This window comes from Erithacus rubecula (assembly GCF_903797595.1).
Source record: "Erithacus rubecula genome assembly, contig: SUPER_Z_unloc_1, whole genome shotgun sequence".
NCBI lineage: Eukaryota > Metazoa > Chordata > Aves > Passeriformes > Muscicapidae > Erithacus > Erithacus rubecula.
The window spans coordinates 2,194,290-2,208,412 of record NW_027635590.1 but is presented as its reverse complement, the minus strand read 5'-3'; the positions used below and the strand labels follow the sequence as shown (position 1 = coordinate 2,208,412).

Sequence of the window (14,123 nt, the reverse complement as noted above, 5' to 3'; positions counted from 1 at the left end):
GAAAGCACTTGTCCTTACAGTGAACTTGCTTCCCATCACAACTCTTCATTAAGCTTAAAGGAGTAAGAAACAGTGCTAAACCTCCAGATAAAGGCCAGCTTTTAAGAAAACAATTATTTTTTTGTAATGATTAAAAACTCTTGACATTTTGTACAGTAGACCAGAGCTGCTGCTGTGTTTTCTCAAGGACACATTCTGTTACAATTACAGACAGCCACAAAGGTAGCACCCTCACGCTGCACAGTTTTTAAAAGTTCCTTAATAAAGCCCCACTGGGAATAGGCAAGTGAGTTTGTTACTGGGCAGAAGAGAGTATGTGACTCACAGCCCGAGGACTCCCTTCCCCCTTTAGCCCTGGCTTCAGTGCTGTGCTTGAGGAGTGAAATCTCAGAAGGGTTTTGTGTTGGCTGGCATTCAGGAAGGAATTTATTGCTCCTTCCTTAGAGACAGCTGAAGCAGGCTGTGTGATTTAGACACTCTGACAGTCACTGTGAATTGCTTAATTTGTCAGGAGCAGCACAGCACGGCTTTAAACTGGGGCAAGACGTTTATTATCCACGCTAATCCCCTTTCCATTGACTGTACTGTGTAATCACATCTCACAACAAACCAGAACAAGGCGTTCTGTGCCACCTGCCCACCAGTGTGACAACCACAGCACATCTTCCTGGGTGGTGGGCTGTCTTCAGAAACTGCAGATATCTCTGAGAAGTAGAATTCAACATTTGCAAATATCTGCCAGCAGAATCTTCCATGTGCAAGGACTCAGAATGCCCAAGCACAAAATTTTCTCTGCTCTGGCTGGAAACAACTCATTACCTGATGAGAAATTACGTGCAAGGTGTCACAACACCACTGGAGCAGCAGCTGGGTCAACCTCCAAGCCTTTTCTTTATTTTTTGACTAATTGCAGAAGTGGAAGAATCGCAGAATCACAAAAATTGGAAAAATACTGGTAGCATCATTGATTCCAACCTTTGACTGAATACCACATTGAGGACTAGACCACAGCACTAAGTGCCATGTCCAGTCACTTCTTGAACACCTCCAGGGATTGGTGACCCCACCCCTTCCTGAGGCAGTCCATTCCAATGCTTGCAAACCTCTCCAGCAAAGGATGAAACAGGTGACAACCCTTTCAAAGGGTGAAAAGTAATCACTCATGTTTTGGCTAAAACATTTAACTACAATGCTTCCAAGATGTAAAATATTTGTGTGAGGATTTAGGAAAATTAATGAAATGGAAAGTTTCATCTATTTGGGAACCTTCTATATATTTTTCTGCTACTCTTAATGAATCTAAACACAATCATCATATATATTAATATATTAGAGGGCACTCCACTAGTAAAAGGCATTAGTGATAAAGCCACAAAAACCTGCACTGGCATTGCCCTCATACAACTTTCTGCTGATTTCCTTGCTTGCCAGTGCTGCAAAACAAGTTCTGTTAAATTAATTCTGAATGGAAAGATTTAGTCCTGCTATGTCTTTCACCTTGAATTGATATGAAAAAGTGAAACCAAACTGTCCCTGCAATTCCTTATACACAGCAGCTAAACAGCTTTATAAAATACTGCACCTTTTTTTTTTCACACTCTATTGAAGAGAGTACTTTCATTTATTCGAATATTGTGAAATGAAAAAGTGTTTGATTTAATTTCTAAAGGCCTCAAACAGCAGAACAGACCAACATATCTGACAACACTAACTTCTTGACTTTCTAATAAGCAGCTTATGCAAACTGATTCTGCACTCACACTTCTCAGTAATGGTAACAGAGTGAATTGCTTTAGGTAGATCTGAGCATGCCAGACTATAAACTCCTCAGAAGACATATCAGACACAGAGTAAGCAAATTTCACCTCATAAATACGACTAGCAACCTGCTAACTACCAATCCTTCTGTGCTTTTACCGATTTTTAAGAAGGGCTATTTTGGTTTGTTGTTTTTTTGTTGATTGGGTTTTTCTTTAATTTAATTGGAAATTTGGAAAAATCACTAGGCCTTCATTCCCAATTTCTTTCTATTTCACTCACAAAAGAAATGTCAAACAGTGTAAATTTAGTATTGTGTCAGTTCCTGTGTATTTCCTGGTACTGTATTTAAATCATCACACACATAAACAAAGACTAATATTATCATGGGCTAAAAAGATATCCCGGGTTGGAAAGCACTGCAGGAGGTCATCTAGTCCAACTGCTACCCAAAGAAAAGACAATAATTAAACATTAGTCTACCCTGGATAATCAGTGAATGCCATAAGCTGGGTGGACAACCATACAAAAAACAACAGTTGAAGTACCATTTAAATTAACTGTTGGCATCTTCCAGTGAGCTGACCAAATATAAGCCACACATGCTGAAATGGTAACACAGTGTTTGTCCCCCTGTACAGCCCCTCTCTCCTGCTTACATATTAGAAATAAATCCCTAGCAGTCCCCTAAACTGGAATTTCTAGAAAATATCTTTCATCAGATAAGGGGCAGCAATATCCACATTTTCCTGGCATCAGGAAGTTCTTTTCAAGTATATCCAGTGTCAGAAAAACAGACAAGTGTAATCAACAGAATGGAGTATATTCAACTTCACCCTGCAGACACCAAATATAGGCTCATAAGCATTTGCCTGAAAAACACCAAAAACAATCCAAAAGTTCATACTGCTTTCTGTTTCTTATAATGGGCGCTCTGAAACCTAGTTTGGACAAATAGGTCTTGATTTCTAAGGACTTCAAAAAATGTAATTCCTATGCACACATAAGAACAATGCACTCAGTTTTTCAGGAGAGGGTGTAACTTTAGATTTTGCCAGTTGCATGTGAGCTCTACCTCTAGTATCTATTCATATAAAAACCATCATTTTGTCTTCAGAAAGCCTTGACAAGTGTAGGATTCATTTTTAAACAGTGAAAGCAGCTACACGAGTAAGCAGCTATGGCCATTGAACTTGATACCCTCCTATATAAAGTTGTTTCGTAATTCCCACTAATAACACAATTTTCTTGACCTTCTGTGACATTCCAAGAAGCCAAACCAAGACTCTCATTTCACTTGCCATAATGCAGTTCCAGAAAGATAGTAATTGCAAGATTCTCCTGAGGTGTTGTGTAAGTAACTACAGCAACACTCCTTTTTGGACATAACCTACAAAATCCTGGTTAAAAATACCACTTAGTTAATAATTTTCCTCTTCTAACGTTGACTCTACTTTATTAACATGAAACCTATTATAAACAAACATCCACATGAAAGTGATTAGTAATAGCAAGAATAAATCAGAATCAAGACTGAATTTGTGAAAGGACTCTTGCACTAAGACTTTCAGAAGACTATGCTCTTCTGAAATCCTCAAGGGGCAAACACGGTCGAACTGCCCTCAGCTACAGAATGAGGAAAATGAAGATAATGTCACTGTGAAAACAAGCAGAAACATTTTACCTCACAGTTAGTGAGGAAACATTTACCTCCCATAACAAAGTCTTGTAAGCATTTTAAGACATACCAGCTGCAGCTGAAACCCCACTTAACACTTTTATCATTGAAAGAAACAAAGAGAAAATAATTGTTTTCCCCCCTTTATAATTGCAGTTAGGCAGCCGTAGATTGACAATTGAACAATAACAGGACAAATTATTTAACTCGCTGAATATATCATATACATGAAACATAGACTCTGAAGTATTTTTTTTGGTCACATTACTTACAGTATGGCCTCCTTAAGTAAAACATATTTTCCTTTAGTTCTAGCAGAAAGAGTTTTAAGGCAGTTATTTTTTTCTTTTAAAGACATTTTTAAAATTCAAACCTGTCTCTTACCATAACTGCAGGAAGCACCACAGCATTCAGAGGTTTGTCATTGACAACAGTATCTTTAACTAGCATATATATTCTTTCAGCTTCAGAAAAACATGAAATTTGGAGTACAACAGCACCTGTAAAGAGGCATCAGAACTACTCTTTATATTTTCTATTATTATAAAATAGATGTCATATTATAGCAAAAGTACTCAGTTTACTGAGGACATTATTCAGCAAAACTTTTTCTGCAGTTGTTTGTTATCAGTTGAATTGTTACTCTGTTTTTAAACCTTCCTTCCTACCCTCAAAGACACATCAGATTTTTGTTAAAGGAAAGCAACTTGAAGGCAACAACTGCAGCACAGAACTAATGCATATTTAAAGATTTCCTTTGAGCTTCAGGGTTAGGGTCGATTTGCATACTCTTCATCATGACTAACATTCTGTTATCATCTACAAGTGACAAGGTATCAAATTTCATTTTGTATCCAATTATTAAAAATCCATTAGTTCTGTTCATTAACAATATCTCAGTAAGAATTACTGCAAGTAAATATTTGGGCTAATAACAAAGTTTAGAACTTTATGTTGGCTTAGGTACTAGAATGGAGAAGTTAGGGAAGAAGGCAAGACAAAAGAGACAAAATCAACACTGACAAGTTAGTGTAAAGTAAAATATTTGGTGAGGAGGAAAATAGGATAAGACAAAAATGCATAATGGAAAGTATATGAGATATAGGCTGGTAATATAACCTGGCTGCAACAAAAAGGGAGAGTTAGGAAATTATGAGAAACACAAAAATACAAGCACAAGAAGGAAGTGACAATAAAAATCACATAAAAGCAGAAACATCTGAAAAACATATGCATGCAAATTTGGTTTAATGGTGCTGTGACACGGGACAAATACCACAACACCAACTTTACACAAAACCAAGTATGGAAAGGAGAAGGTATATCTGAAAGCTTTACAGCTTTTCCTGAAAAGATGAAAATCAATCAGTATCAATTAGTCATGTGAAGACTGCAAATAGCACAAAGGAAGCACACCCATCAGACTTCAAAACCATGCTGTGGAAAGAGCCATTGAGCAGACATGGAAGTTAAGTCTGCCAAAGGACGTGAAACATCTCAACTATAGACACCTAAACATACAGAAGAGAAAATTCCACACTTCACATTTTTACCAAAGCAGATCTCCACCTGACCACTGCACTAAAGCTGCCCAGAGCCACTGCTGCTCCAGCTGTCAGAAGCCTCATGGCTTCTCCAACCTTGCTGAAACAAAATTCATACAGCAAAAGCAAAGAAACAACTCAAAGGATGAATACATATATTTTCTTCAACTTTCAGCATTGAACGCTAGCTCTTAACCCTGCTAGGAAACAGTGACTATGAAACAGTCCCAGTAAGTCTGAAAGCAGTACCAAATTTTAGTAGTCTCAAAGCCAAAGATAGTACAATTGAAGGATTTTTAACAGTCCTGTGGTGTTAGATTATTCAATTGAACTGCAGCTTTAAAACTCATTTCTATGATGAAATATTACTGCCTTCTGGTACACAAGGCATGAAGCCAACCTTTTAACAATTTTAGTAAGGTAACACTAATCCACTGCTTTTCATAAATACAATGTGGTACATTTTACCTGAAGGGCTTTTTCTTATGCAGTAAGACTAACATACTCTGAGCTTTCAGCCTCTAGTATTAGGCTTCAGTTTTGAACATAGACATTGTTTGCAAGACTAAGAATTTTAATGCTTACCTTGTGCTTGATAAACATGACTCACAGATACTACATTTGCTGCAAAGGGTAAAAACATAAACACATAAAACCTTGGGTACATTTAGAGTAAATATTTAAAGTATTTTAAAAAGTTACATAAATATAATATAAATAAATATTAAAAGTTATACAAATACAGGGAGATCCTCCAGCTAACACTTTCCTTCTCATGTTTACTTTGCAAGTAAGAAAAGCTAAATTGATTTTCATAAAAGGTGACTAAGAATTCTTTCTGGCATTTCAAGTTTAATTCCTCTTGAAGTGACATAAAAGATTGGGAAAAACGCTTTGTTTCCTGCAACAAAAAGCATGACACATTCCTGACACTGTTTATACAAAGTATTGGTTGAAGGAGTACTATGAAAATTCAATTACACTTCTTTGAAAAAGACAACTAAATTTTTTTCCCTGAGTGTTTGTCCATATGTGTGTGCACACACTGCTCATACTTCCCCATGATGGGGCACAGAGCTCATGACTAACATGGACAACAGCCCAGATAAAAAGTGTTAGAGGTTAAAAAAAGCAAGGGATATTTTGCACATGATTTAAGTTATGCGTAATTCTTCTAAAAAGTGATGGTTTTTCACACAAACACACACATTAAAAAAAAAAGTGTAGTCACATATAACTAGAGTAACATAATAATTATTCTGTAAATAATGAGCTGTCACATCTCTCCTGCAACTGTGAGCATGTTAAAGAGATTTAAAAAGCTCACGTGAGAGTAAAGACAGAATGATTTTTTAAAATCAAGTCAGAAAAAAGTTAAAGTTGTAAGAAAAATGAGCAATTGATGCTACTACTTTGTTCTTTGTTGATGCTACTATTTTGTTCTGTAAAATATGCCTGAAAATATACCTGTTTACTTACTTTTGATAGCTAATTCTTCCTTGAGAATATTTGTGTATTCTTCAGGGGATAGTTGAAGTGGAAGGCCACTAACAAATAAATTTACTTGTACAACGGATTTACTGTTTTCCACAATGTAAAATCTTGTTTGATTCATCTGACGTATTGAAGTCTACCAAAAAAAAGGAAAATAAATGACATTTGGCAAAATGTTATTGTGAAGCAAAATTCAAAATAGTTCTGCCCTTAGCAATCATGTCCTCTAGGCCTAGAGAATATCAGAAACAGAAAGAAACTTCAGTTCAAGCACTTAGCTCCTCTACCCTTGAGCCTCTTAGGGGGCAACTTACTTTTTCTGTAAGAAACAGGACTCTGTACTTGTTAAAAAAAAAATTGTTTCTTATTCAGATTTACCTTTCTTATGTCCTTGAGTCTGTTAAGGATCAGTTCCTGATTATCCAAGACCATGCGCTGAACTGGAGGGGGCAAGAACATCAATCATGTTAGAGAGCATGGAAATTATTATCAGACTCAATTACACAAAAACAATAAGAAGAAAAATTAGGGGGAAAGTACAGCTCTGCTTACAACTAATTTTCTCATAAAGGACCATGTAGACCTGCACTACTTCTCCAACAGCAAAAACACACAGGTGCTTAGAACAGGCCAGCCTTTTCCACAGTTCTTAAATGCCATCCTCCTCTAAAAAAAAGGCAGAAACAGCCTGAACCCACTCAAAAGACAAGCACTACTTTGATAATAATCTAACAGTTTGACAGCAGACTTTATATTTCCTAACAAGTACAATAATAACCAACTTCTGTGGTTTATCAAAATATTAAAACAATTCCAACAACTTCCAGTGAATTCAGGTTGCAAACAATGCTTTAAAACAGAGCACCAGAAACCAACCAATGTTATGACATCCACAAAGCCACAATAACCATATAAAACAGCTTCCCAATAAAGCTTGCAAATGAAGCAAAGCATTGAGACAGTATTTGAATGATAAAGGTATTTATTCAGCTGTGGTCAGAGCATTAGACTACTTCAATGTCTTCATTTATTTGCCCATGAAACCTTACAAATACTGAAGCACAGAAGGATGTCAACTTGGAGAACACAGCCCAACTCCAATAGGATCAGAAAACACTTGAGCAATGCTAGGACTGCAGATTTCTGTTCTTCCTGACACACAAACATATTACTTGGGACTGCCCTAGGATAAACTTACTCTTTTTCAGGGGCTGTGTCAGCAGGAAAGAAGACAGTGGAAGACATTTAAACTTTAGAATGAATCTTTAATAAATATTAACGTTATTAATAAATAACTGCAATTAAGAAAATTGTGTCAATTAAACATAGCTCCCCAAAACACGACAAAAGTGTCAATACCCACCAGAAACCACAAATGAGTTTTTATGTAATAATGAAGGGGAACCTTATTCCCACAGGACACACAGGACTGAAAAGAATCAGCATCACTTCTGATTAAGTATTTCAACATTTTCATGAAGTTTCCTAGTTTTTATAGTAGAAAATGAACTGTGACTATTAAAATGAGGAAAATTCCCATTTCCATTCCATTCCCATGTCTTTGGCCAATTTTGGTCCTTCACTTACCTTGCTTACTGCCCATAAGCACTTCCACCAATTTGAAATTCTGGAGGCACTCCGTCTGCCAAAAGATACAACATGTAAATGCAGCTTCTGACCAACTAAATTTTGACAGATGTTTACATTATTGTGAATTATATCCTGTACACAGTGTATAACAGAGCATGGAAAATTAAGCATCCTTTAAAAATTAAATATTTTTAAATCAATCATGATGTTCTTCCTCTAACCTACTATTTCCAAGACAGGAATAATCTTCATTTTACACACTCATGGCATCACATTCCCATGCTCCTAAAAACACTGGCACTCTCACAGCCACTTTGTGAAGGGACCCCTATATACATCACAGTTAATCCCATTCCTGCTTCAGCAATGAGCAGCTCATCTGGGGTATTTTCTTCCAGAGACAGCATGCAGGACTGCTCTTGGAGAAGATGGCCCAGGAACGAGCTTGGCAAAAGCAGACTGACCATTCCCCATCTCCTGGGACACTCCAGGCATTGATGGCACAAAACCCACTTCACATGTGGGTCACAATCTCTTCTCCAAACTACTGCCAGGGACCACTCAAGTGCCTTGCAGCTGGATCAGAAGAGCCAGGACCTGAACCATTTACAACAATGACTGAAACCCTGCAAACATATGGCACTCAGGAATGAGGAAGAGTCTTAAATTTTGGCCTTGAGACCCAAGAAACAAATGATCTTGTTTTATGTGTCATGAACAGGGGTGTTAAGAGCCATAACTGCCTACCTGTGCTTTGCCTGATACTTGATGAGAGTAACTACATGGAGTACAAGCAAATTCTGGATAATAAAAAGAGATTTCCTGTATGTACATGTTTATACAGAGAAACAAGGTTGAACATTAAAAAATTATCCCTACTGGAGAAATTGCAATTAAGCCAAAGAATTTTACAGTATATTACAATTATTACAAGTATTTTACAGTATATAACTGGCTGCCCAAATGCAGAGATACGAAGATCTTCCCCCAATGGAGTTTTCAACTCTACTGTTTGACAGTTGTTTTTTTCAGATGAGACAAAACTTCGGACATGGCTGTTCCTATTTTTGTTAAAAGGTCCACAGCACTTGAGGAAACTGACTGAAAAAAAATCCTGGAAGTATCCTGTAGCCAAAACAAGCTGCATGGTTTACACAGCTGGATACACCTAGACAGGTGTACGATTATCATTTACTGCAGAGAGCTAGTCACATGGATGTGCCTGTGGACCCTGTAAATAACCACACCGTCCCCTCTGTGAGCATGGCTGTACCCTGGAGCACAGTGGAACTTTGCTGATTTTCTGGTGTGCTCACAAGCCCCAGGTGCTGACTGAAGTGGGCACACGACAGCTTTGTGCCTCAACACTGGAGAGGCTGGGCCTGCCAATGGCTTGGCATGCTAGCAAAGTCTACTCTCATGTGCTTCCTGAAAGTCATGCTGTTTTGGCACTAACCCCAAGAAGGACAGGCAGATAGAAGAGAGATCATTGTCCAAGGAAAGCATGTGCATCTACAAGATTACAAGAGGTGTCTAGAATTTTCCAGAGATGTGGGGAGCAACATAGACAGTTAAGAACATGGGTGCTGTTTTAACCTTGAGCCCTTCCTTGCAGCCCTTGGGGGCTATAGAGATGCTGCTTGCCACCACAGGAAGAAAATTTCTGCAGTGCCCATTTATGTTTTTATAAATTTTTTGGATTAGGAAATTAAATGCACTGTGAGTTTCCTGATAATACTAAGCTCAGAGGAAGAGTGGATATCCTCAGAGAGAGGGAACTTTTATGGGGAGATGTGGATGTGCTGGAGACCTGTGCAATCACCAACCATATGAAATTTTTAACAAGAGCTACCACCAGATTCTCAACCTGGGATGGGGTAACCCTGCTTAAAAATACAAACTGGGGGATAAGAGCTGGAGAGCGTTTCTGTGGAAAAAGATCTTGTAGATTGTATAAATGGCAACTTGAATGGCAACATGAGCCAGCAGTGTCCTGGCAGCCAAGAGGGCCAACTCTGTCCTGGGGTGTATCAGGCACAGCATCACAGCTGGGCAAGGGAGCGGATTGTCCTGCTCTGCTCTGAGCTGGGGCAGCCTCACCTCCAGTGCTGGGGGCAGAAATGGGTGACACAGAATAAAATGGATATCAACCCAACTGAATGTGTCCAGAGCACAGTGACCAAGATGATGAAAAGTCTCAAGGCCAAGATTGGAAAGGACCTCTCTGAGGTCACTTGGTTTGTTCACCTGAAGAAGAGGAGGCTGAGGGGTGACTTCATTGTGGTCAGCAGCTTCCTTAAGGTGGGCAGTGAAGGGAGAGGTGCCAATCTCCTCTCTCTGGTGACCAGTGACAAGACCCAAGGAAAAGAGAGCAAAGCTGCATTAAGCAGACTTAAGTTAGATGCTAGGAAAAGGTTCCTCACTGAAAGCATGGCTGGTACCTGGAACAGGATCCCTAGGAAAGTGTCCATGGCAGCAAGTTTGTGAGAGTTCAAGAAGTGTCCGGAAAATGTTGTTAGTCACACACTTCACTTTTAGGTAATCCTGCAAGGAGCAGGAAGTTGGACTCAGTGATCCTCAGTGGGTCCTTTCCAACCGAGATATGCTATGATTTTATAATTCCCTTCAAAGCAGCATAAATAATTAGGAGACAAGCAAGATCACCCTAACAGTGATTGTCAATTTCCCAACAAGGTAAAATTACCTGAGTAGCTACATACATAAGTGCTTTTTTAAATATTACAAGACATAAACAACAAACAAAAAAATGCTGCACCCCAAGAATCATGGTGTTCACGCATTTAAATATGCTTGGCCCAGACCACTCATGGTACAGAGCAACCATGCCTACCTACCCTGAAGATTGTGTTAAGCTTTGAGTAACATGTCAGTCACAAAAGATCATCTGCCAAATGCTAACAACATTTACAATAACTGTGAATTCAGGGACTGCAATTTTTCTGAAGAGAAAAATACATTCTTCCAGAGTCACTCAGTTAGGATCTTTCACTTACCTGCCTTCCAAGTAACGGGAGCACTTCTTTGATCACAGTCTGCACAGTGCTATCTTTATTTACTCGTATAGAAACATATGCCATTCCCACCCTAAGGAGAAAAATACTTATTTTAGGATCTATCCTACATGTACCTTTTCAAACTAAGTACAGAATTTTCTCAGACATATTTGCATTAGTTGAAGAACTGAGTCTCATGACAGATGTGGTATCAACGCCGCAGACAAGAAAACATTTTCTTCTGGAGGAACTGCTAGTTACAATTGTAACACTATAGATCAGCTTCTTCCCAATCTGCAAGTCTTTTGTAAAACTTGTCAAGGCAGTTGCAACAGCAAAATTAACTCATGGTTAAATTTTATCTCAAAGGCCTTCAGAAATTAGCAGGTCCAGACCATTTTGTTTCCACTACTTAAGATGCTTAAAGTCATACTGTCTCAGTGGGAAATTGTATAAGTTTTTTTTAATTCTTAATTATTTTTCCCTCGTCACCTCACATGGGAAGTTGCACTGTAGTTCTTCCTACTTCACATTTCTTTGAAAAAATTCATCAATTTTTCAAGTATGTGTATGTCATCATTCGTTTAGAGATGTAGTTAATATAAAGTTACATCTTTCTAACCAGACACATGATAATAGAACTGCACAAGTTGCACTGTATGTTCCATGCATGTAAGGAAACACAAGAGTTTCCAGGCATGGAAATGAATGCTATGCACACTACCCATATGGAAAAATGAACAGAAGAATCCTGAAATACAGAAAAAGAAACTACACTCTCTGTTAGAGCTCTGCAGCTTCAATAACTAAAGCAAACAGGGCTAGAGTACAGAGGACAAATGTAGCCCAGAAGGATAACCTTGTGATCGAGAAGGAAAATACTCACTTTAGCCAGGCAGGATAAATTCTGATCACTTCCTCGTCCTTTGGTTTGGCTCTGATGATCCAAGCTTCAGGAACAGATTCTCGGAATACTGAGCCCAAGTTGCTGTCCTCTGCAGCATCATTCCTGTTGATAACATCATCAGAGAGCAGCACCTGCTGTGTAAAGGTCTGAAGCTCATACTCCTGCTGGTCATCATTTATGTAGTACGCCCTCAAAGCAGCCTCCTAAACACAGCAAGACAAATTAACATTTACTTGGAGATACCATTAATACATATGCAGCCACAGACATTATAAATACCTGATTTATGAAATGAACCTTTAATGCATGTTCTAACCTCAGAGCAGCAGATACATAGCAATGGCAAAAAAAGAAATCAAAACAAGAGTGAAGTTTTGACAACAAATTCAAGTGAACATGAAAGAGAACTTGATATATTCAGGCATTTGAAGACAATCCACAGTATTTTTGTCAAGTGATAGCCATTTTAAGACCAAACATAAAAATTCAAGTCCAATAAATCTACACACATGCATGTAAAATTTACTCCACAAGGAAAATTGCAAATTACACCTGATTGAACCCAACTCTGCTACTCAGTTTTCTTGCACTTAAGGATGCTAAAAATTAGTGAGCTTCTCAGCCACAAAGCTGCCCTGAACCCACAGACCTATAAAGAGGAAAGGGAAGGGCTGTCCTTGCAAGATGCACACAGAAATTTTACATCCATAACACAGATGCTGCAGTCAATACAGCTCACATATAAGAACTTGTATTCCTCTTCTCTGCTATTAAAAGCACCAACCTGGTGAAATGTGATTGAAAGGCAAGTAGCACTCCTAATTAAAAGTGTTTTCAGTCCTGTACATAGTTTTTCTTTAATATATTTGACAGACAGAAAATTACAAACCCTTTGTAAAACTCCTGCTGATTTTGAGCACAGTATCAAGATAAAAATCCTTGTCAAAGTTCTGATGTAATATATTCAGACTTTACCAAGTCTGTTTTGACTCTCAGACTTCACCACGCAGAATTCTATTGCAAACCACCCTATTCTCCCTCTCTCAGTGTGGGGCCCCTGTCTAGCCCAGTAAATAAAGACCTGTACAGCACACTTGATTTAGTACCAAGTAATCCTTCCATCCCAGATGGAGCACTGGAAAAGCTAGGGAGTGGTCAGCATGTGATAAATGATTGACTGCTTTCACAACCAAGGGGTGGAGATAACTATAACAAGCTTTAGTATTCAAGCTGATTAACTCAAGTGCAATGTTGGTGGCTGTCCAGGATAAATACCAAACCACTACTACAGAAATGGAGCAAGATCTGAGGAGCTGGTTATCCTGTATTGCTTGTATCAGTAAAATCAGGCTTCAGGGTAACACCAAGAAGCAGAATATCTGCTCAACATATGATACTGTGGTCATCACTGTGCTACAGATATGTAAGTTACTATTTTCTCAGATGTTCTAAAATGAAAGCACTACATGAAGTCAAATTACATTGTAATATTCACTGACTGTTGTTGTTGAGTTACATTTATAAAATTTAGCTTTTTACTATTGTAATATGAAATGATATTGGAAAATTGACCCTCACTGGTTATCTTACCACAACTTCTTCATTTTTTGCAATCCTTGGAACTGAAATTAGTCGAAATTGGTTGCGTTTCACTGCATCATTCCCATCAAATATCTTCAGTGTTTGTTTACCTGAATTGAAACAATTGTATTTCATTAACTGACAACTTCAATCAGAAAGTTACCTGAATAGGAAGAGCATAATATAACTACTAAAAACCTGCTTTTAACCCACTGAAATGTTTTTTCATGGGAACATTCCTTGTCACAGGACAAGCTTTGATGCTGAATATTTTAAATGTTGTTTTGTTACTGTTTGTTTAAAACAAGGGTACATTCAGAAAGGAAAGAGGAAGAAGTATCACAGTTTTATCCTGGCTTTTGATACAACTGTTAGAATTAAATTATATTATTGCTTCTTCAGCCTCAGCATTCAAGACTGCATTTATTATTGACAAGTTGAATAACTTGAAGACCAAGACAAAGTGCCACCCCTCTCAGAACAGCTCCCAAAGTACTGCCAGTTCTGAGAATGTGCTTCCAAAGAGAGACCCTAAGACAGATGGTCAAGTATACAGG

At 38.1% G+C, this 14,123-nt stretch overlaps 1 protein-coding gene across 1 annotated transcript in view; it reads right to left on the bottom strand.

Annotated features, from left to right (window-relative positions):
• Window positions 1-14,123, bottom strand: part of DGKQ (diacylglycerol kinase theta) — an 87,867-nt gene that overhangs the window by 23,092 nt on the left and 50,652 nt on the right. Inside the window, exons 8-15 of the mRNA XM_079330878.1 lie at window positions 13,576-13,676; window positions 11,965-12,188; window positions 11,079-11,169; window positions 8,062-8,116; window positions 6,853-6,914; window positions 6,460-6,610; window positions 5,566-5,604; window positions 3,821-3,936 (exon numbers count right to left, since the gene is read on the bottom strand). Coding sequence (XP_079187004.1) covers window positions 3,821-3,936; window positions 5,566-5,604; window positions 6,460-6,610; window positions 6,853-6,914; window positions 8,062-8,116; window positions 11,079-11,169; window positions 11,965-12,188; window positions 13,576-13,676 — 839 coding nt within the window. The remainder of the gene's footprint in view (window positions 1-3,820; window positions 3,937-5,565; window positions 5,605-6,459; window positions 6,611-6,852; window positions 6,915-8,061; window positions 8,117-11,078; window positions 11,170-11,964; window positions 12,189-13,575; window positions 13,677-14,123) is intronic.